We start from the raw sequence: 23,516 nt of genomic DNA, 5'->3' as shown, positions 1-23,516 counted from the left end.
TTGTCAGCGCAAATAATTAGACCTAAAAGTTATAGCTGAAATATAATCCAAAAATGGCAAGGCCCTGTTTTGGAAATTGTCTATAAAATGTCAGCACTCAAGGATGCATTGGGAGCATAAATAGTACAGCATTGTTTGAGCACAAGATTAGACTGTAAATGCATTTTTTCTGGTTCCAATTTTTCCTCTCCTGCTGTTGATTCTGTCAATAGATTGTGAGACTCCAGCAACTGCCTTTCCATTTGAAGTCCTTCCTTAAAATGATAGCGCTAGGGAGAGATGAAAGGTGTCTACCGATGAGTAAACCATGCAGACTGATGATCATGTTTGAGGATATCTCCTAAATTCACTCCTTCCAGACTTCCGGATGGTTTCTGAGTAATACGGAAGTTTTGGGCAAGGTAGCATTGTGGTGAGGGCGCAAGCACACCCCAGGTACCAAGGATACCAAAGATACCCAACAAAGAAGTTGGGCAGTGTCACCTTCTCAAAGACATGCCCCTGCATCACTCTGTACTGTTCACCGCTCGGGAGGTTAGTGCAGAGCCCTCCAAACTTGCCTTTGCTGTGCTGAGGGCCAGGGAGGAGCAGCACAGCCCAGGCAGTGCTGGTGCTCCTTCAGAGCGGACGGGACTTCAGACTGATGCTCCTGTGTGCAGAGGAAGAGCAAAGGTTAGAGGATGTCAGGACAGTGGTGCAGGACCACTGGGACCACAGCATCTGGGATCACCCCAGAGAGGAGCAGAGAAGCATACAGAGCACAGGCACATTGTCATGGGGCAGCACCCAGCGAGCCTGCAGTGGGGATGTCAGGAGGGGAAGGATGGAGCCTGGAGTTAGACGCCAGCTGGGCATGGTGGGAAAGAGACCCAGAAGCAAGAACAGTCAAATGAAGGTCCCTGCATCTCTGCGAGCTGGAGGGAGGGGTGTGAGCACTGTCATTTGCTCAGCTGTACTGTGGCCAAGACAGCCAGCAGGGAAAGCAGTTTGGTTTCCCCTTCCCTAGCAGCACCGTGCAGTTTTGGAAGCATGAGCAGTCCTCCCAGCACTGTTGTGTTTTCAGCAGAGCCTTGCCGTGTGCCAGCAGTGTCTCAGCGTGCGAGAGGGGGGCTAACAGCACAGGCCTGTGACCCCTGAGTACTCGTGCCCAGAGCTCAGAGCCTACAGCTCTTGCAGACAGAGGTGGGGGGAGGAATGGGGAGGGTCCCTGCTTCTCCAAGGGGGTAACATCACCCTCAGAGGGAACCTGAGATGTTAGGAAACAGCCACTTCTGTGGTGAAAGGAGCCGGGCAATCGATTCATGCTCTTTGCTCTCAAGGCAAGGACTTGCATTGGACGTGCACGTTAATGCATGCTGAATTATTAACGTTCTTAATCTCAACCTTTGTGGCTGTTGTGTTGCCTGCTCCTCTCCTCCCTCCCCACGGTCCCCCCAAGTGAGTGGGGAACCAGTCTCCACGCTGTCCTTTCTCCCTGTCCTGTGGGATCCAGGGCACAGGCTCAGGTTGCCCTGCACTGCTCACCGCTCCGGGGTTTCACTTCACTTCCCAGGGAATGCTCTCTACAAGGAGGTGTGCTGAATAGTGGAGCAGCACAGAGCCCTTACGATGCCTATTCTTGGGATGAATGACAATGAATCTCATTTTTGACAGTCTGCTGGTTTAACTAAACCTCTGTATTATACCATTGTCCACTGAAATCATTTTAATATTCACAGCAATTTTCCCTGTGCTGTTCTTGCAAAACCTCCAAACCACCTTCTCTGATCTTTATCCAAAAAGAAGATTAAAAAAAAAAATATTGCAAATTCTTGTCAAGAAAATTGTAATAAAAAGGGAAATTTCATTGCTGCAATAAATGAAGAAAAACAAAAATTTCTGGAGCACTCAAGGTAGCATCATGGGCTGTGCTAGCCCATGTGATTTGACTTGTAAATTGGACAGGAATTCTAAGAATGCTGCTTTTTGAGGAGTTATACTGATTTAAATTATTACCAGACTCTTATGCTAGAAAAGCAAGCGACTTAAATCGCTGGCTTGAGCCTGAGGAATGTGTTGATGGTGCTCTGCAAGCTGCTGTGAGAGCTCTGCCAGCTCTCACTAATGCTAACTGACAGCATCTCCCCTTCTCCCTCTGTACTGGCTGGGACGAGAAGCTGCCAATTATCCCCCAAGAGGATGGGAGGCTGATGGAGCCCATCTCTTCCTTCGCACATCCTCCTGCCAGAGTATCGTCTGGGCCAGATCTCTCACCGAAGGCATTGTCCTGACCCCCTCCTACCTCCCGTGTTGAGAGCTGACCCCTGCACATGGCATCCATTTTTAGCAGCCGCGGTGCCTGGGCACCATGGCTCTCTGGCGCGGAGCAATGAGCCCATCTTAGCAGCTCTGCCGGTGTGCTAATGAGGGGAGGCCGGCTCAGCCGTTCTGGGTCGCAAAAATACACCGCAGAGGCCTGTTTAATGGCTCATCTGTTGCCAGGCTTGGGAGCTGAGGCCCTGCACAGCTTCCTGGCGTGCCGCAGGCTGCAGTGTGCAGGAGGCATGGCCCGTGTCAAGGTCGGCAACGCCGCAGCCTGGCCACCTTCCTGTACGGTTTGATCTGCGGGAGAGTTTTCCTTGCCATTCATCCCTTCCCTAGGCATGGACAGGCCAGCCACCTCTGCTGCTCCCCTGTGGGTAGGAGAGGGGGGACCCACTTCTGAAGGGGCTCAGCCCTTCTCTTCACCCTGCAAAGTGCTGCCGAGAGAGCCCCCAGCCCCCTTAGAAGTGCATCTCCCCTGTGGGCAGCACAGGGGAGCAGGGGATGCTCGGCTGCTGGCTTCCCTGGGGAGAGGTGGTTGCAGTGCTCACAGGCACTGCCTCTGCAGGACACGTCGAGGGGGACACAGCACTGGTGGGGCTCTCGGGAGCACCCTGAGAGCAGTGCTTGGCACGGGGACACAGAGTGGGGTGCGGGGGAGACTGCGGTGGGCTGTGCTGCCTCTGGTCTCACAGGGCTGGGAGTCAAAATGTGCTTGTGCATGCTGGGCTCTGACATTCCTGCATGGCCTCCTGTCCTCCAGCCTCATCCTCCCATGTCCCTGTATGTGAGTTACTGTGCACCTTCCCTCTCCCCATCCTGCTCTTGCTCTGCTTTCTCTCCAACTCCAGAATGGCCTCCAGTGCCCGCCAGCCTGTTTGCCTGCTGCATGTGCGTGAGTGCTCTGTGCACACCTATGGCTTTATCCTCAAAGTTTGCTCTTTTTTATTTTAATACAGTGTGGGTGGGTGGGTTTGGTCCTTGGATGGGGACGGAGTTTGAACAGCTTCTACCTGAAATAATTCGACGCCATGTTCATTGGAAAACAAAACCTGACTCTTAACGAATGGTGCTGGGATGCTTTGGTTGGAAGTACACGCCATCATGTTAAACCATTGCCATGTCCATCAGGTTAACTCCGTATTCTCATGACTGTGTAGCACTTGAGTACACTTTCAGTTCTGTCTCATTTGGGGAGCGCTGCCCCATCAGTCAGGTAACGCCTCACTGGCGATCGCTCATGTAGCTATTGATTTGAGATTTAATAATTGATTAAAAGAAACAACCAGCAAGACTTTGGATTTAGACATTAAAAAAAAAAAAAAAGCAAAGCAAGTTATCCTTCCCCTGACTGGTAAGGAGCTAATGAGCCCTGTTTTGTCACCGAGACGATGTGTAGTACACACACGATGTTGACAGTATTGTCTAATTTATCACGAAGTCTTAGCTCTGTTGTACATGCTAGCGTGGGGGCTTCCGTGTTCAGTCTATTTCTGCAAGCCTGTTGGTTTGGGAATGAATCATCAAAGAGAGCACTAGTGAAATTTGATTTGGGGAGAGTCAGCTTGGCAAGCGGAGCTGACACCTCTGCGGCTCGCTGGGCTGTCAGCGGCTTTACCGTCTGCGGAGACGCCGTGGTGGCAGGAGCCGTGTCCCCCCAGGCCCCCAAAGCTCCTGGGGCCGGTTGTGCCTGCGGCTTGTTGTGAGCTGGCACCGCTCAGGCTCCTGCCTGATTTCCACCTGCCCCCAGCACCGCGGCTCCTGGCTGCTCCACCAGCCCGATGCACTGATGGAGGAGCATAATTGGCAGGGAGAGGCTCCTCAGGAGCCGGTCAGTCGTGAACCCGGCCGATGCTCTGGGGCTGCCTTCCTGATGGAGGAGGCTAGAGGAGAGCAGGGCTGCTGGGCAAGACACGTTTGAGCAGTTTCCCTTTTTAACTACAGACTAAAATAAGCTTGCCCAGAGGAGACAAAGATTTACCGAGCACAGTTGTTTCTCTACCCTTGCTTAAATAGGCCCATAACACTAACCCTGAAGAAGGGGCCTCATTTCTCAGTGTCATTTTCCTGACGGGAATGCATATGGCAGGCAGCTTTAGAGCTTTATTGTAGCTGAGAGTTGCTTACAAATAAGTCTTGAATGAAATACCCAGCAAGGGATTGATATGAAGAGAAGCTGTGCAATGAAATAAGGAGGAATACATCTCCCGAAGTGCTGCCACAAAGGTGGGGAGGGTTCTGCCAGCCCAGCTCTCTTCTGTCAAAATGGATATGATCTCACATCTGTCAGGATTAGTTCTCTCCTGCCCAGCAAGGTGATCTGTTCAGGCCCTGACAATGTCATGCAGCTCTGGTGACTGTTTTTTCTGAGCCAAGGTAGAACCTGAGTTACATTTTGAAAGGAATTATATTTTATTTAGCAGCACACGTGTGCTAATTCAGAAAGAAACCCTTCTGCTGCTCCTGCCCAAACCTTGTGAGGTTTAGAGGACGAGTTGCTCTACTCTAGAGCTAATAAATTGAGCAGGTAATTCCGTTTTGCAGAGCTTCAGTGGGCCCTGCACAGAGAGAGTGTGTGACTGGCATTTGTGCATGCTCTCTAATTAGAGGGATGTAATTTAAATGGAGGAATGTTTCATGTTAGTAATATGATTCCAAAAGGCTATGTTTGGAGGGAATGGATTGAGCCATCCCTTAATGAGTTGTTCTAATAAGATGCCAGTGGCTAAGGAAGGAGAGCAAAGTGTGTGCAATTTGGCAAAGCAGCGAACAGCTTTTGCACTTCATTTTATCTGTCCCGAGGGATAGACAGGCAAAAACGTTGAACCCCCCTCACGTACCCCTGCAATGCCACTGAGTGCTCTCTGCTGGTTCTGTGACCCTACTAGCTGTCTCCTCCTTGTTTCAGTGCGGCGTGTTGCTCCTCGATTCTCTATCCCTCCGAGCAACCACGAGGTGATGCCAGGGGGGAGCGTGAACCTCACATGCGTGGCAGTAGGTGCTCCGATGCCCTACGTGAAGTGGATGGCTGGTGTGGAGGAACTGACCAAAGAAGATGAGATGCCCGTCGGTAGGAACGTCCTGGAGCTGAATAACATCGTGCAGTCTGCCAACTACACCTGCGTGGCCATCTCCTCCCTCGGCATGATCGAAGCCACGGCCCAGATCACTGTCAAAGGTAAGGAACTGTTCCTCGTGGTTGCTTCTACTAGGGTTTCAACGGTGTAGCCCTTCGCCAAAGTGGTTTTGGGTGCACCCAACTGACCGCAGTCTCCTGTGTCTTTTCCACCTTGCAAGAGATGCTCCCAAACCCACAATTTGGGTTTTTTTCATGCTCACAGTATAGTACTTGCTTTGGAGGTTGTTTCCTCTCTCCCTACACGTGGCATTATGGGAGATGGGCTCGTGTCAGGCTGGGTCCCTGTTATGCCACGAGGGAACCTCATTGAGTCTGTGCTCATCCCAGCAATTTCTGGCTTGTTGCATGTATCGGGAGGATCAGTTCAGGGCAGGGTCTGTGGATGTCTGCAGTCAGAGAGCCATTTGCACAGAGGTCTCCTCTTGCAGTAAGGGCAGGACAAGAAGGTTAATCCCAGCAATGTAAAGTATCTGTGGGGCTCACCAGAATGAGCATCCTGCCCCCATGCAGGGAGGAGATATACTTGTTCATTTTAAAATTATTGCATATTCCTCTGTCAGTTTTCTCTTTTTCTCTCTTTCTCTTTCTCTCTTTCTCTCTCTTGTTGCTGTTCTTAAGGCATGCTTCCTGCTGCCCTTTCACAGGTAGCTTTGCCACAAAGAGGACATTATTGCTGATTGCTGACCAATGGGTACAGGGCAGCCCACCCAGACGGCTCCCTAAAGGGAGGCTGAAGTACATGTTCTGCCTTTCCCATCTAGGGCCAAGCAGGTCCACGCTATCCCTTTCCTCCTCTCCTTGCAGTTGATTTTCCAGAAATATGTCATCTTTTGAGTCTGTCTGTTCTTGCAATCCCCCTCCTGCACTATTGCCACCTTTAGCGCTGAGTCCCTGCTTGAACAAATCACAGAATTGAGTGTTAGCCCTCTCTGACCTGGAGATTAGCAGCAAATTCTCTTTTCCCTGACGCTAGTCAGAGGATGCTTTTAACCTTAGCTGCATACTGCTCCCTTTACTCACAGTGCCTGCTAGTCAGTACCTTTTCCAGCCCCCGTTTTCTTACAGAGCACAGGGGTTGCCTTGGTTATAATATACACCCAAGAGTGTATGGAAGAAAGAGGCATAACAGGAAGGTGGTTTGGACATGGAGGGAGGAAGTTGGAACTGCACCATTGCACTGATGGTTCCCAGTATTTACCTCTTTGTACCTGGGACAACTCTGCCTCGCTTTCTCTTTAGCTGACATGATGCCCACTGCCAACCCAGGACTGCAGAGGCCACCAGTCTCACCAGAGCTCAATTCCTTTAGACCTTTGCTGTCTTCCTTGTTTCTCTGTCTCTCTTTTCTGCACCTTCACTCTGGATATCTTACTGCCTCTGTCCCTAACTCCTTCACCTGGTGTTGCTTCTCCTGTGCTTGCTGGAAAGTAGACCATTTACAGGAGAGACAGGAGATGCAAGATGACACAGAGCTGATTGCAGTAAGTGCATAGAAAGTACCAGACCTGCCCCTTGCTCACATGCAGGCTGCACACCCAAGAGCTGGCAAGAGTCAAGCTTGCGGCTTTCCAAAGGAAAGGGTGGATGAGTGTCATCTGTCCTTGAAAGTCTGAGGGAGGCTGCCAATTTCTTGGATGCTCTAGGAAATGTTTTGCTCCAGGCTGTAATATTGGGCAGGATGCATTTGCCCTCCCCGACTGCTCCATGGGTAGCGGTGTGGTGACCTTCCCTCCCGTACCAGCTCAGCCCTTGCCAATTTTCTCAGTATCCACGTTGCAATAGCACTGCAAAAGGCATCCTACCTGGCAGTTGGAGCAGGCATGTTCCTGAGCTAAAGAGCCTGTCCTCCTCAGCTGAACCACGTGGAAACTGGAAGCCTGATGGCTTTGCCAGAGTGAAGTACTTGAGGATCTTAGTTTGGGCTGAGCATTTTTCCTAATTCCTCGTCAAGCATAAGCTGCATTACAGATCACTAATGACTTTAACTCGAGTGATTCATAGGAGGTTTAAACTTACTGTAGACATTGTCTTAAAGTATTTGTGTATTCTGCAAGTCTCTCTCACTCATTCTTTTTCTTTGTTCTTTTGGTAAAATGGCAAATCTGGAAATGTTTGCTTGCAGTAGTTGCGTTCTCATTAACACTTCAGAGATGTCAGTGTCTCAGAGTTCTTGTGTAACAGTTTATTGTCTGGTTGCAGTTTGACACACCACCCAGTGAAATAGTGGATGTGAAAGTTGGTAATTTCTCTGGCTGTATCCCTCCTGCATGTACTATAATACTTACAAGGCATTCCCCCATCAACCCATCTAACAGCACTTCCATGAACTCCCAATGGCCTAAGATGCTGTCTCTCTGGAAGCAGGAGCAAAGCTCCAGATTACCTGTAGTGCTCTGATTGCTTTACTGTATCCCTTTGTAAATCAGCTACACACCTGGCTTCTGGGGCCACCCAGCCCAGCAAGCACCTTCCCACTGCCAGCTGAACCCCTATGACAGAAACATTCCTGCATCCCCGTTGAATTACCTTTATTTAGCCTGCTGCTGGTAAGTGCGTCAAGCACGTCTAATAACATGATTGCTCTGTTTATCCTTCCATTAAGAACCACTTCAAGCAATATATGGTAATATAAAAATGCATGTTCTAGAGTATGAAATGATTTCTGCCTTTTAAAGAAGAATGTTAATGGGAGGTGGCAGCTCCATTTTTATCCCCGTGCACATTGCAGGGTTTGAGCTGACTGAATTATTTAAATCACACCTCTCTGCCTTCCAATTGCAGCACTGCCAAAACCTCCAACAGAGCCATTAGTGACTGAAACGACAGCTACCAGCGTGACCCTCACCTGGGATTCGGGCAACTCCGACCCCATTTCATATTACGTCATCCAGTACAAGCCCAAATCCACGGAGGGTCAGTTCCAGGAGGTGGATGGTGTGGCAACAACCCGCTATAGCATAGGTGGGCTCAGCCCCTTCTCGGAGTACGAGTTCCGGGTCATTGCGGTCAACAACATTGGCAGGGGTCCCCCCAGTGACCTGGTGGAGGCCCGGACAGGAGAGCAAGCTCCTTCAAGCCCACCCCTCAAAGTCCAGGCACGAATGCTGAGCGCCAGCACCATGCTGGTCCAGTGGGAGCAGCCAGAGGAGCCAAATGGACAGATCAGAGGGTACCGTGTTTACTATACCACCGACCCCCATCTGCCTTTGAGCATGTGGCAGAAACACAACACCGATGACAGCCACCTCACCACTGTGGGAAGCCTCATCACAGGGACCACGTACAGCATCCGCGTCCTGGCTTTTACTTCGGTGGGCGACGGGCCCCCCTCGGACATCATCCAGGTCAAAACACAGCAAGGGGGTACGTATGGAGTGAGGTGCTGCAGATCCGTGTCCAGCCCGGTGGTGTGCGGCTTAGCCCTGTGTCTGATCTGCACCAGGCATCGCAACTGCTCTTGGTGTTCAAATGGTTGCATGTCAGAGCAGCATCCCCACCCCACAGCCATCAGATTTAAGCTCTCAGCGTGTCCTGGGGAGTTGGTATCAATCTCTGTACAAGTAATACAGCCCTCAGTTTTGCCTGAGATACAATGGCTAACAATGTGACATGAGGTCCTGGGGGTGAACCTGTGCAAGGGTGCCGGGCCCACCTGGGGTGTGGGTACGTAAGTGGAAGGAAGGGGCTGGGATGCAGTCAGGGGCTGGAAGGGAGCACAATTCCCGGGGTCCCAGAGGTGCTTGCTTGTTGCCTGGGCTGTTCCAAGAGCACAATACTGGGGAGAGGGAAGAAGGGAGGGTCCAGAAGGAATGAAAGAGGATCCTCACAAGGTGAAACAGACTCTGCAAAGCTGTGCGGCTCCTCTCCCTGCATCTGCCTCCTGACGTTAACCATGTGTTTGGTCCCCAGTTCCTGCCCAGCCAGCTGACTTCCAGGCAGAAGCAGAGTCTGATACCCGCATCCTGTTGACCTGGCTGCCCGCCTCTCAGGAACGCATTACCAAATATGAGCTGCTCTACTGGGAAGGGGAGGATGGCACTCAGGTGAGGATCCTGCCTCTGTTTCAACTGCACTTGGGGCCCCACGTCGCAATTGGGCAGCTTGGGACAGGTGTCTGCTTGAGTAGGGTGGCAACAGGACTGTTTCTTCTCCATGTTTCTTCTGTCTCATGGGTGTGTGATACGAGTATGGCAATCTCTGTCTGGCTTCTGTGTAAGTGATCTCAGCAGTGCTCGTTGATGCCCAGCAGTAGCTAGCGACTGGTTTGGGACTGGAAAGGCTCCAAGAATACCATGACACCTTCCCTGAGGCATCCTTACTGCTGGTGTCTTTATACTGTTGTGCAGGCCAGTAGGGCTTCCAAATGGGTCTGAAGTGGCCTCCAAAATGTGTCTGCAGCTCCAGGACTGGTTAGACTTAAGGAGCAGATTGAGGGTGGCCTAGAGAGAGCCCTTCCATGTTTACTGTCAGGTCCCTATAAGAAGTCCAGCTCTAAATATATCAAAAGTAGTGCTGGCTGCAAGGCAGCACAGTGAGAACTGTGCCATTGCAGCATCACAGTGTCTCCTGGTCCTTTCCTCCTCCTGCTGTGTTTATAGTGGCATGAGAGCTGCCAGACATAAGTGCCCTCCAGGTGAAGTGGCAGCAAAACAAGTCCTTTGCCAGCACTGTTTAGGTGCATTACAGGTGCCGACTACTCCAGGACAAGGGCTTTACTCTGTTTCACAGACAGACATTGTCTGTTGGGAAGAAACAAATTCATGTGTCCTGTGTCCCTTGTCTGAACTGTATAGCTAGACCCTGTGTTCCCACAAAGCTGTCAGACAGTCAGTGCAGTCTGGACACCAGGCAGCATAGCCTGGTTTTCAGAGAGGTCTGCTTCCCTGCAGAGTCCTTGTATTTCACCCAGGATGCTTTGGAGTCCCGCAGGACCGCAGCAGGTTTGGCAGTGTGGCTGTGACTGTCTGTGGGGCCAGAATGGGTGATGGGGCTGTCTATTCCTTTGGCATTGTGAGCTGAGCACCAGCTTTTCTGTATTCTCCAACTACACCAAATAATCTGTGTTTCCCTTTACTTGCTAGCAAAAGGTGGAGTTTGACCCAACGTCCTCGTATGCTGTGGAAGGTCTCAAACCAGACACGCTGTATAAGTTCCGTCTGGGTGCCCGCTCAGAGCTGGGGGTAGGAGTCTACACCCCCATGATCGAAGCCAGAACTGCCCAATCCAGTAAGTGTCTGACACTCTGCACTCCTGAAGACAAAGCAAAAGTCCAGTTTCCATCGCCCGGGCATGGAGAAGCTCGGTGCCTCTGCCCCTGTGGGCCTGCAGGGATGCTGGCGTGCAGTTTGCTAAAGGGTGTAACGGGGGAAGTCAGCTGGGGTTTTGGATCAGGGCTCTTTGGCAGAGGGGGTGCACCCAAGTGGTAAGTTCTTTCTTCGTGTCCCTTTGATCATGCTGTCTTTTCCTAAGGGTAGATTCATAAAAACTGATGGAGGAGTGAAACAGGCTGGGAAATTGCTTTGGAGAGATTGATTTGAGTGGGCTTGTGCATCTCTATGAATTCACTCCCATGCAGACAAGCTGTCTGGACAGGCAGCATATGGGTGTTTGGCTCTAAATGTGACTGTCTCCAAACCATTGGGGTTTCACCCCTTCACTCCCCATTCCAGCTGCCTCGCTTCCACAGGAGGCCATCCCTGGTCCATACACTTGATTGCAAGGTGAGGCCAGACGTGCCTGTGGCTGTCAGGCAGCTGGAGGAGACAGTTTGAGAAAGTGGCTGTTTCCCCGGGTTGTTTGAGCAAGTGAGGCTGCTGCTTCTGGGACTGCAGCTCTAGGGGAAACCAGAACAAGCTGCAGCCGAGTTAATAGAGAGGCTAGATAATGAGGTGACCCAGGCAATATCACTTTCATCCTCGCTCTGCCCTGTGTGATCACAGAGCAGGAGTTCGCATTGCTCTGATTGGCAGCTCAAAGTGCTGCGCATAAGCAGATTAGGGCTATCAAAGGGCCCTGCGATAAGCTCGTTTTCACTAACGATTTTTGGGCTTGCCATTATGCAAAGAGCATTAAAAGGGGGGAAAAAAGACATTTCCGTTAGCACCGTCTGTCTGGGATTTACTAGCTATGTGGGGTGAGCAGTTGGCAAAGGCAGCCAGCCTTCCCTGCAGGGAGGGCGCCAGCATGCACAGCAGCTGAGAGCCTGAGATGGCCATTAGAAAGGAAGCTCAGGCAGGGAAGAGAAGCTCTGCTCACTACTGGAACGACCTTCTCTTTGAGGAAAACTCAGCTTCATTAACATATCAGTCGCAGGGATTCCTCCACCTCGTTAAGTGAACTAATGGTGTCTTAGTGCGGCGCAATAGACAGGTATGAAAATGGAGAGAGGTTCAGATCATGCAGTTATAAATATTTGAACACTGAGAACAAATTCTGAGTGTGGGGATTTGTATATCCATTTCAGATAGCTTTTGTATTGATAGGCAAAGGTTGAAAAAACTCTCCTGCCACTTAAATTAATTCCATCAGTGGATGCTCTTATCCTTGAACACACTTAATCAGAGACAGCTCCATGCATAAATGAGTCCTTCAGAGTCTCACAACAGTCCAAGTAAGAGAAACCTTTGCTTCATGGACTCTCCAAGGCAGACATCTTCCCATGGCCTACTCCATATGCTGTGTGCTCACAGGGGATCTCATACGGGTCTGTTTTTAAGGTTGTTACTTCACTGGCCAGTGGAGCAGTAGCTGACTGGTTCTGACATTTGTTTAGTAAGAGAGATGTGCATGGGTTGGAAGAGATTTGGCCAAATGCCACAGGAATACCTTGCTTTGGCCAATGAAACCCTCCTTACACTGAGGGACCTAAGAGTTCTTTGATTTATCCAAGACTGCTGGGCTTTTCGTGTGGTATCTCTGCTCAGGAGTGGTAGGAATGCTTGTCCAGGAAGGCCAGAGGTATGCAGTGCCCTTTTGTAACTTTCCAGCAGCACAGCTCAGAAACCCATCTCCTGAGATGACAGCTGCCTTCTGGGCTGTCTTCCCTGCTAAGCTGCTGGCTTAGTTGCTGGGCACCCTGAAAAAAAGTACAAGCAATGCTGCTTTGAGGACCTGAGAAGCACGGGGGAGTTTTCCAGGAGTCTGCAGTGCCTCAGGCAAGCAGTATGATGCAGGAGAGGAGCGTCAGCTCTGTGCCTATCAGGCCTCAGCATTAAAATGCTGTTCTCACTTGAAATACGAAGGTGGGTCTTGAGGCTGCCTTTTCCCTAGCTTAAGGAGTGGGTGGGCTGGATGGGCACACAGGGCTGCTGTGGGCCGGCGGGGGAGGCTGGTGTGAGCAGCCTGGAGGCAGCAGAGGTTTGCACAGTGTGCGTGTGGGTATACATCTGTGTGTGTGGGTGCATGCTGGTCACCCAGTCTGCTCTTTGCTGGCCCCAGGAGGGACACTTCCACTCTTTGTGCATTTTAAGTTGATCCTGCTCATGTTACCAAATTTTATTTTGCTTTCTTTAAGTGTTAATCTGAGTTTTTGCCTTGCACGTCATGTGTGTGACTCTTACCCAGTCAACAGCCAAAGTTTGACCTGCCCGTGCTGCCAGCCAAAGCTGACTTTGGAGAAAGGAGCTCACTGCTGTATCCCAAAGGATGCCCAAAGCCAGAGCAAGTCTCTTCTCTGAAGGGCCTCTCTGCAGACAGTGGCAAAGGAAAGGCTTGCCAAGCTTCTTATGTCTCACCTGTCCCCTCTGAGGGATGCTACCAGGTGCTGTGTCTACCTTATGCCCTCCCTGAATTCACTCTTGATGTTACTTTGGTGCTATATCTTCCTACTCTCTTCCCTGCCACTTCTCTGCTGATTAACCAAGAGAGTGTGAGGATTCAATTTCTACCCCTGCTCCTTTCCGGTATGCCAGATGGCAGGGTCGATCCCACTCTGCCTCCCTCACGTAGGCAACTGTTTGCTTCCACGCATTGCTTTGACTTCTCTTTCCTCCAGTGTAGCTCCCATAGCAGCAGCCTGACTCTGCTCAGGCATCATCTCTTCCAGTTCCGTCACTGCCCACTCTCCCTCCATCTTTTCTCTCTCCAGGCATCCCAGCCCAGTCACGAGGGATGGGCCCTACTCCCTCAGAAGCAAGATACCTTGTACTCTACTATTGCTTGGCCAGACAACTTCCTAGCCTTAGAGCAACTGGGTGTGCTTTTTTGGTGATGGTGCCCTGCCCTATCTGTTTAGGACTCTTGCCTTCTTAGGGCTCTTGCAGCTGCTGCCATGAGAGGTGTCCCATACTGCTGGTGCCCTGTTGCAACAGGACAGCAGTTCTGCAAAGCTGGAGAAAGGAATGAACCAGGCAAATGTCCTGGAGATGCTCTGCTTTGTCCAGGTCATCTCTCCTTTCCCGATCCCTTTCCCCCTCCCCAGATTTGTTTCACTGCTCTTCCCCAGCAATGCTGTGTGGAGGAGACTGCTCCTCATCCTGATGAGAAGCGTCTGCTGCCCAGATCCCAGTTCTCCCCCTGGGGTGAATTAATGCTGCTGGAGCTTAGAAGTTAATGAAAACTGCAGGTAGTTTTGGTTTTTTTACCTGGGAGGGCATAAGACCTACCCACCTTCCCCTGTAGATCTCCACAGGCCAGGAAGCTACTGAGGCAGGTGTCCAGTTTGGCAGGCATGAAGCAGTCAGTCCCAGGTACTAGGCACACGTGCAGAGCAGCACAACCATGTTGTCTGCTCTTTCGACATGGTGACTGGCTCCCACCTGGGTCAGGGTGCTGCTCACAGCTGATAGTTGTGATTTCAAACCCCGCCTGGACACACTCCAGCCAACCCCAGTCACCTGCTTTCCCTACCCTCTTTTGTTTCCTCCACTTGTCTTGGAGCAGGTTTTTGCAAGCCTTCGTACAATCTGGTGTGTGAGCTTCCCCTTCTGCCACTCTTGCCTTCTGTAGCTTCCTACCTCTTCTGGTTTCCATCTGTTTCAGATCTTCACTGAAAGCATCTTTCTTCTCCCTACCAATCTCTCTCTCTCCCCCCTCCCTTCCCTTACTGCCATTTGTTGTGTTTGGTGAAGTGAGCGTCCAGAACTGCTTTGGGAAGAGGTGTTCTCTGATGCAGAACAGCACTCCTGTCTCCATGCTGTTCATCAGGCTTTCAAATACAAATTGCCCCTAGTGTCATCTTTGATGATCTGCGAGGAAGGCAGGCGGTTGTCCTGGAGGCTACTGGCTGAATTTCCATGTGTGTTTTCAGTGCTCAGTTGGCTGGGTAAAAGTTCCCTGTGCATTTTGGTTTGTCCTTCCACTCATTTCCCTTCATCTCCCCACTTCATTTATTTATCCCCAGCCCCCTCCGCCCCACCCCAAGAAGTCGAGTGTGTAAGCACCAGCTCCACTACCATCCGGGTAAGTTGGGTGCCACCGCCTGCCCAGAGCCGCAATGGGGTCATCACCCAGTACTCCATTGCGTACCAGGCAGTGGAAGGAGATGACAACACCAAGCATGTGGTGGATGGCATTGGACGGGAGCACTCCAGCTGGGAGATCAAGGACCTGGAGAAATGGACCGAGTACAAGGTGTGGGTAAGGGCTCACACCGATGTGGGGCCAGGACCGGAGAGCATCCCCGTGCATGTGCGCACTGATGAGGATGGTAGGTGTTACTGAACAGCTTCTTCATCTACCGCTTTGGGGTAACTGGGACTCTCCTAGATGAGTTGCTGGAAAAGGGAGTTGGGGATATTGGCCTGGGGGTACTTTTCAAGCAGGATTGGAGGCTGTCAGGACCAGCGCTGTCATCAGCTGCTCCCAAGAGTGCTGCCCTGGCGTGGGGTAGGGGAATTGTTCTGCTGGCCCTTGCTCTGATACGATGGTTGCCTCCAGGCTGTGGATCAGATGTCCTGGCGTGGTCCCACAAGGGTCCTGCGTGTGTCAGCAGTGCTTCCTGCATGTATGAGGAGGCATTAGGCTGATTTGCCATTTTGGCTTTCTAGTGTTTGGTGGTTTCCATTTTACTGAAGGTAACGTGAGTTCTCCCAGCCAGAGGCTTCTCTCACGTTGTGAGATCAGGACTTAAAGTTTACTTATTGACCTGAAACCCAGCAAACTAAAGAGGGGAAAAGAAATCCATTTGAAACTTGTAGATATCGCAGGAAAGCTGCTTCCTGCCCCAGCTTCCAGGCAAGCCACAGCTTATATAAATCTGCTCTTCTGCTCAAGAGTCAGAATATCGCGTGTACAGAACACTTTACTGGATACGACAGCTTTAAAGAGAAATTGCTTTGTATTAGCAGGGCTGTCAGTTATGTCATCATGACTTAAGCCTTTTCCTTTGAAAGTGCCAGAGCTCAGGGTGACAGTAGGAGCTTTCCATGGCTTCATGCTGACCCCAGAAGCTGCAGATATAATGGGAGAAGAAAGAGATGCAGCGTCCAGGCAAAGAAAGGATGATCTCTGCATTGCCCAGTCAGCGTAGCAAATTGAAACCAGACATGTTACAGTTTCCCTAAATGGGCTGCCACTGTCCCCCACGTCTCCGTGGCTCTGGAAGTGGCGTCTGGGAATGCTCACTGACTACATTCCTGGGCTGGCAAACACATCTGTGTTTGTCCTGCTGCCTGTATTGTTTGCTTCAGTTCTCATTCAGCGAAGTTGTTTGTAGCCCAGGGGAGGCTGCTACCCCAGAAATGTCGGAACAAGCTCTCTCAGTTAGTTTTTGGGCACCATGGTTGGACATTCCAGCTTAGCTGTCAGGAGTGATTTCATATCCCTCTGACATGCTGATGCTCAATAGGTACTCAGGATGAAGGAATGAGAAATGCTAAACTGTGATCTGATAACAAATTGAACTTTCCCTGTTTGGGTCTCAGATGCAGCACGCACTTCCCATAATGAGGTAGGATAGCGTTCCTCGAAACACTGTGATCTGCTCACATGCACATCTTTTCTTGTCCCTGCAACGTCCCTATATCACATTCTGCCAAGGCCTCCCGCCTTCTCTTGCCAGCAGAGCTTGACACACAGCTTCTGTCTGGTTCTCAGGGAGTATCTTGTTTTTCGCTTGGACTCCCAACTGTGTGTGTGGGCAGGTGTCTTGCTAGGGCAGGAGAGCCCTGTGGCTTGTGCAAGGTCACTGCACTAAGTGAATTGTGGATTATGGCATAGGCTGCTCCAGCCAGAAGGTGGTAACTATTCAAGCACAGCCCCCTCCGTTCCCATACCTTGAGCTGGTCTCATGGTGCTAAAACGCTCCTTTCCTCCTTTCTCTATTTTATTTAATTATCTACAATTAAGAAGGACATCTGGGGAAAATAATGAATTGCCCTGCGGCTTAAAAACTGTGCTTACCTGCTGGGTAGCTGTTTCTTCCCATTTAGTTGGTTGAAGGAGCAATACTCATTATGTCTGCTTGTCAGCTATCCATCCCTAATTATCTAATACTGATTATTTCTTGCTGTGTTGAGAATTGGGGCGTACAGGGTTCCAAACCCCTGGATTTTCCCCGGCAGCGGAGGGTAGAAGGGGTCCTTCAGTAGAGGTGCTAGGATGGAGCCCAGGCCCTTCACTTGGACACCAGACACTCATGTAGCAGCAGCATCCTCCATGGGGAATGCACACCTCTGCTCCCAGCTGCTTCAGATGGAAGGAGCTTTCCAGGAGCAACTGAGAGGCTAATTTTTTAGCATTGACATTTTTGTCACAGTCAATGCAAGAGCAAAAAGTAATAAGGAGGTAATTTTTCCAAATGGTAAATAGGGTATAAATACATTTTTAAACTGGCCTCACCTTACAAGAAAATTGATATTTTCTGGGCAGTGTAATTTTTCATTTTATTATCAAAAAGCATTCAGCTAGCCATGCATGAAATACAGTCCCCAGAGCTGTCACAATCCCCACGGGCCCCTTTATCTGGCTGAGTTCAGTGACTGCTGTCTCTGAGCTCTGGGTTATTGTTTTAGGATGGTGCTTTTCCCCCTCATTAACCTCTTGCTGTCACAGGGGAAGAGCACGTGTGCTCTCTGGCTGGTGGCAGGTACCAGGGCTCCCCGCAAGGCAGCCTCGGCACCCAGTTGTGCCACCTGGGGCTGTTGGACTGCATTTGGATGTGTGCAGAGGGATCTGAGAGGAGGTGTTCTGACAGGCAGGATGCAAAGAAGGCTTCAAAACACCTGGCGCTGCCTCAGGGCACCCTGAGCTGCAGGTGGTTACCATATTCTTCATATTCTGCTATGTTCTTGTGTTCTTCCTTGCTCCTCTACTGCTGGAGACAAGAGTGGGATGGATGGACCTTGGGTCTGATCCAGCACAGTGGCTTTTATTAGGGGTGCTCCTGCATATCACAGTCATGCTATTTCCTAATGAGAGTAGCAAAAATGCTTGGATGCTGGGAAAGGGTCAGGGATACACTCACACTGGAAAACAGCAGTGTGACCTGCTGGGCAGACATAAGGAACTTTGTGCCAGCAGGGCTGTCCTTGCGACGAGGTGGAGGGAAGGTAGCAAAGGAGTGAGAGGTAGCTGACAGTGGTTGTGTGGTAACCTGCTAACTGTCCATCCTGTGTGTGTTACAGTGCCCAGTGCCCCACCGCGGAAGGTGGAGGTAGAGTCTGTGAATTCGACTGCCATCCGGGTGAGCTGGAAGCTGCCCATCTCCAACAAGCAGCATGGGCAGATTCGTGGCTACCAGGTTACGTACGTGAAGCTGGAAAACAACGAGCCCCGAGGGCAGCCAGTGATCAAGGACGTCATGCTGTCGGAAGCACAGGTACAGTGTGGGGACCACGGGCTGGCGGGCATGGCACCTTCCCTCTCCACAGAGGGCCAGGCTGGCTGGATCCAAGTATTTCTTGGACCACTCTTGAGGCTTCAGAGTGTGGGACTCAGCCCTGCCTGAACAAGGCAAACAGTTTGTCCCAAAACTGTGGCTCACAAGTGGGTAAAAGGTTTAATCGGGAAAGGATTGATGTAGGAAAGATGATACATTGGATGATGCTCCTCTCTTACCCCTTCTCTGACGTGTACCTCCCTCTGCCTGCCATCTCTTGTGCAGACTCCAGCTGGAGCAAATTATGTTTTGCCAGTCAGGTTATAAACTGTCAGAGCATTTTAAATAAACCTTAAATCTGCTTCTTCCATGCTGTTGACTGTTCAGGGCAAAGCTTCTCTCTTCAGCAGAGTCCTTTAGGGTGTTCCCTGCTTGTAGGGAAGGGGGGTGGCTTTGAGGTCCTGTTCCCACACAGCGCTCCAGACATGGTTATGCACTCTGCTCAGCCCAGCAATGTGCAGTTGCCTCTGTCACAGGGCCCAGGGAAGTTTTTGATGCCCTGTCTGTGATGAAATACAACTCTTCTTTGGAGCAAGGGTCCTTCGTCCTGGATGACCCATGCTGTTCTCAACAAAGATAATCGTATAAATGAAGTACAGGATCTGCTGCTGTTGGAAGCGACGAGTAATCGATTCAGAGCTGGCTTGCTTGAATGATGCCCAATATAAATACTGGAGAGCTGCAACGATTAATTGATCTGTCTCCTGAACGCAGCTGTGAATCATTTATACGTTTGTCAGTGGGGAGTGCAGTGCACAGAGGCGGCTTTACTCCCCATTCATAGTCTGAAGGATAAAACTCAGTAATAATGGGGAAGGGGAAAACTTTAAAGAGAGAAGATGCTTTGAGGATCCTTGCAGTGTTGTCTGGGGCACGTCTCTGTTCATGTTTCAGATGTTGCTTTATTTTAATTGTTAAAAAAGCTGCTTACTGCCCTTTACTTATTCCAGGAGGATATAATCTTCTGTGTTGTTTGAACAATTGATGCTGTGTTGTTCAGCTAGAGTTTGGAGTTAATGGGTTGGTCTCAAGCGTAGGTGGGCGAAGCTGGCAATGTTGTTCTTGTTGGTGTTTTCAAATATTTTATGCTTGCCCAGCCAGTTCTGCTTTCATTCCTTACTCATACATTTCAGAGAGAGAAACCCCATGCTAATGTGCAGGAATGAGGATGCCAGAGCCAGAAACTTTCCAAGGAGTGCTGGATTTTGCATTATTTTGAATGTGTGCATCAAGGAGGCAAGTTGCTTGAAGTTTCCTGGCCTGTCAGACCACTTACCAGTTTTTCGTATTTGGTGTATTTACGTGGGAAAGTTCTTGATTGCTGTGATACTTTTTTCCTGGTGTGCATTGTGCTGAATTCATCCGCTGAAATTTTTGGATGGAATTGAAGGCCAAAACAGTTGCAGAGAAGTGACTACTCTGAAGGAGTCATGTCACTGTTGGCATAAACTAATGATGACCCTGCAGGGAAGAGGTTTCACTGACTTGGCAGAAGAGATCTTTATTTCCTGAAAGAGTGAGAAGCCAGGCATGACCTGTACTTGTGATGAAATACATCTGCTCCAGAAGCTGAAGAACCCTGTAAGAGCTGCCATCTTTCAGTACAGCAGTGCGTGCCTTTGCAAACAGCCAGATCAAACTTTAACGAGTAGTCTTGGAAGAGTTGTTTTCTATGGAAGAAAGCAAAAAGATTCATTGGAACACCTGTCCCTGAAGGTCAGAAGATGAAGATGGCCAGAATATAGCCACAGCTCAGTACTCATAAACATTTATACCGGTGCACAAGGAGAGAATTAAACTGGTTGAAAATCTGAGATCAGAGAAGAAATTCTCTAGATAAGTAGACAGAGCCCATCCTCCTGCCCAGCCAGGCTGTCTGCTGATTTTGAGTAGGTATGTACCACATAATCTGCTTCCTGCAGATGGTATGAAGACACTGGTATTAAAGCTGACTCATGATTTTTCCTGATTGAAGATGAGAAATACAGAGAGAGTAAACGAAGATGAAAGGAAAAAGGAAAGGGAATGGAGATGTTAGCTATGCAGATAGTATAGATTCTGAGTTTTCAAAACCATTTGAGTGGAAAGGACTGAAACATCAGCAGAGAAGCGGGGGCCCTGGTGCTGGAGAGATCACATTTTATTTTACAGTCTCTTGCCTAGGGAGAGTAATCAGTTGTTAGGAAGGTCCTGCGATGGAGCTGAGGCCTCTCCCTCCCATCTGTGGCTGTGCTTGTGACTGATTACCTCCATCAGACTTCTCTGTGCCTTCCAGTCTGATGGATCTCTCACCTCCTACTGACAGACTGATGGACAATGACCATGCCCTGTGGAGAAGCGCCCAGGGAGAGCTTGTGTATTGCTGCAGAGCTGGGTCAGATCCCTGCACCACCTCCGACATAGGCTCTGCCCATTGTGGTTCACTGAGTCCCGTGGTGGGTGATGGCAAAAGGTTTGTTTCTGTGCCCTGGGTCTTGTGCACAATGCATCCAAGCACCAAGAGAGCACCTTTGAAAGGAACAGGGACACCAGTTCAGTGTCTTGGCTGCATTCTGCCACTCTCATATGAGTCCTCAACGGCTTGAGGGAGTTGGGGATAGCAGAGCCGTGGGGCACAAACATGAGGTTCTTTAGGGGAGGTCAGGTCCCCACCCGCTTTCCTTGGTCTCCAGTCCTTGGGCAGCTGCAGCATGCCAGGAGGACCAGTGGGTTCAATCCACTCCACCCCTTCCCAGGTACCAGTCCTGCGGGTCCTGCAGAGCTCAGTGCTGAGCAGTGCCAGGTGGCAGTGCCCAGTCTGGAGCACTGGCCACAGTGAAGGCAGCAGGTACAGAGGAGCACAGACCTTCCTGTTTGGATTCCTGTGCAAGCATGGCTCTTGTTTGCTCTTCCCAAGACAGGCAGCTAGACCCTTCATGAATCTGGCTGTTGATCCATTGTGTCCTGCTCCCAGCCGGTTTGTCCTCAGCCCAGAATGGAACACCTTCAGGAGAGTCTTTCTTCCTGTGCTGTAGTGTGGCTTTGACAAATGCTCCTGCCCTCAACTGTGCAGCATATTTTCTGGGGAGCCTGCTGCCTGCATCACTCTGGGGATGCAGCATGCACATTAGCCTGGCTGCTCACAGCCCTCCGCAGATCCAGCCTGCCCAGAGAGCTTTGCAGGGCTTCTGCTGCTGGGAGTTGGCTGGGTACATGGAGGTCAGGCTTTGTGGAGGAGGGACTCCTGCCACCTCCTCCTCTTCCTGCTCTGCAGACAGAGTCATGGCAGGGGAGAGGTGTGATTCTCACAAGAAGGGCTGCAGGCTCACAGGAAGATTGTGTGGTCTTTGCATGCAGCACTTCTCCATCCAGCGTGCAGACCAAGTGCACGTCCCACCAGCTTGCTCCAGAGGAGCAGGAAGAAGTAATGGCAAGCACTTCAAGCTCTTGGATTGAGATCAAAGGACAAAGGAGAAGCAGACACTCTATCCTCCCTGGGCAATGCCTACCCCAGGCATAACACAGAGGAATTTAGAGCCTCCCTCTTTCACTGGGTGATAGTCAAGGTTCTTTATCTGAATCTACTTGGAACAACTCTTCAGGCATGTGTACTCATCTAGGTAAGAGTCTGGTATGGAGGTGAGATGTACTCTGCTTCATAAGTGGAACAAAACTCAGAAGAATAATTCAAGAGGTATTTCAGTAAAGGACAAAGGTGAAGTTCCAGAGTCCTCGGACCCCTCTGCATCCCACAAGCCGAGTACCCAAGTTTACATTTGGACTTCCACTGTTTGCCACAGTCACTGAAGGACAGAGGAGAAGGACCTGCAGGAAAAAACCACAATATCCGCTTCCCATAGCTTGAGTCTGCCTTTAGCAAGAGCCATGGTCAGGGTAAACAGCCGTTCCCTGGTGAGACATGACTACGCTGTGCGGTGTTGAAGTGTAAAATAAAACGTTAAGGCATTGCAGCTGCCATAAATACACACTGTTAGCTTTAGCACTTCCCTGAGCCATGCTGCCTCGTGCACACAGCACTGTCTTGAGTTCTTTTTATGACAGCTCCTGGGCTTTTCAGATCAATTTGTCTTACTGACCAACCTTAAACAGTTAAGAAGCAATTGAGCTAGTTTAAGGAAGAAAATGTTTTGATCTGCAGATTATATTTTATAATGAAACTGAATTTATAGCAGGGTATTTATGCAGGCCTGGCTTTTCCCTGTTCTTCCTCCAGCACAGATCTCAAGGCGTTTCTTTGCACTCTGATCTGATGCAAAATTAAAGTCCACTGAAACATAAGAGCAAACAGAGTTTGAACATTAAACGGTTGGTCTAAAATCCAGTGGGTGATAAACTCCCTGCTGTGGTATGAGAGGCTGTGAGATGCATTAGCCTCCTCATCTGGGGTCTGCTTCACTGTTGGTTCCAGTGGGGTGCCACCTTCTGCTCTTGCAGCTACACGGAGGCAGGTTGGGGTGTTACTATCTACATGGCCTCCATCCAGCAGGGACATGGTCTTGAAGCACAAGTGTACTTCTGGGATAAAGAGCTACTATGCCTCGTATCCTTCCTGGAGCAAGACTTTTGCCAGGTTTTACATCAGCAGGGCATAGTGTGTGGCTGTTGAACATGGTGTGGGCTGGCTGGCACAGGTAGAACATCTACAGCAGTGGGTTGGGGATTGGGTTGAGCTGGGCATACAACACTGGAAATAACACCAAGATGTCTTTGGAAAGAGGGCCTTTAGTGACCATGATACTCGGTGAGAGCCTTCACTTTATAGGAAGTCTTTAGGGACAACTTGACCTCTTCACTGAAATTAAATTTTAAGATGGTTTAGGGGGATAATTCTGCTGCAGTCTCATGGCATCAAATAAGTGAACTATAATAAATTCTTAGAGGAACATTTCTCTAATAAATTCTTCCTGAATTTAGAGAACAAAATAACAAATATTTTGAAGGTATGCCATGCATTCTACTGCTGAGGAGAGCACTCTGACACTGTGGCAGGCTGCAGTCTGTGAAAGCCACTAGAAACAGCTTGAGTACAAAAGGCAACTTGTAGCTTAAATACCATTTAGTATTTCTACCACACTTGCAGGTTCCCAAGCACTTCAGCAGTGTTAGCTGGGCTTCCTGGTGTCCTAAGGAAGTCAGTATCTGAGCGCCATTTCACAGCTGGCAGCTCAGGCTCAGAAGCAAGGCTTGCCAAGGCTCACACTGTGAGTCAGGGGCAATAATGCCTATCTTCCACTTTCATCTCTGCGCTTGAACCCATCG

General features: G+C 50.0%; 1 protein-coding gene across 18 annotated transcripts in view; it reads left to right on the top strand.

Moving 5' to 3' along the window:
• Positions 1-23,516, top strand: part of PTPRF (protein tyrosine phosphatase, receptor type, F) — a 378,493-nt gene that overhangs the window by 296,909 nt on the left and 58,068 nt on the right. For 16 of the 18 annotated variants that reach the window (XM_014939284.1, XM_014939281.1, XM_014939283.1 and 13 more), the window contains 6 exons: positions 5,210-5,479; positions 8,222-8,803; positions 9,350-9,483; positions 10,522-10,666; positions 14,781-15,086; positions 18,004-18,197. In XM_014939284.1, the coding sequence (XP_014794770.1) occupies positions 5,210-5,479; positions 8,222-8,803; positions 9,350-9,483; positions 10,522-10,666; positions 14,781-15,086; positions 18,004-18,197 (1,631 nt within the window). The remainder of the gene's footprint in view (positions 1-5,209; positions 5,480-8,221; positions 8,804-9,349; positions 9,484-10,521; positions 10,667-14,780; positions 15,087-18,003; positions 18,198-23,516) is intronic. The other 2 variants (XM_014939286.1, XM_014939285.1) reach the window with 1 other exon arrangement.

Source organism: Calidris pugnax, unplaced genomic scaffold (genome assembly GCF_001431845.1).
Source record: "Calidris pugnax isolate Ruff unplaced genomic scaffold, ASM143184v1 scaffold18, whole genome shotgun sequence".
NCBI lineage: Eukaryota > Metazoa > Chordata > Aves > Charadriiformes > Scolopacidae > Calidris > Calidris pugnax.
Note: the sequence above shows the minus strand (reverse complement) of the source record. Positions and strands in the feature narration are given on the sequence as shown.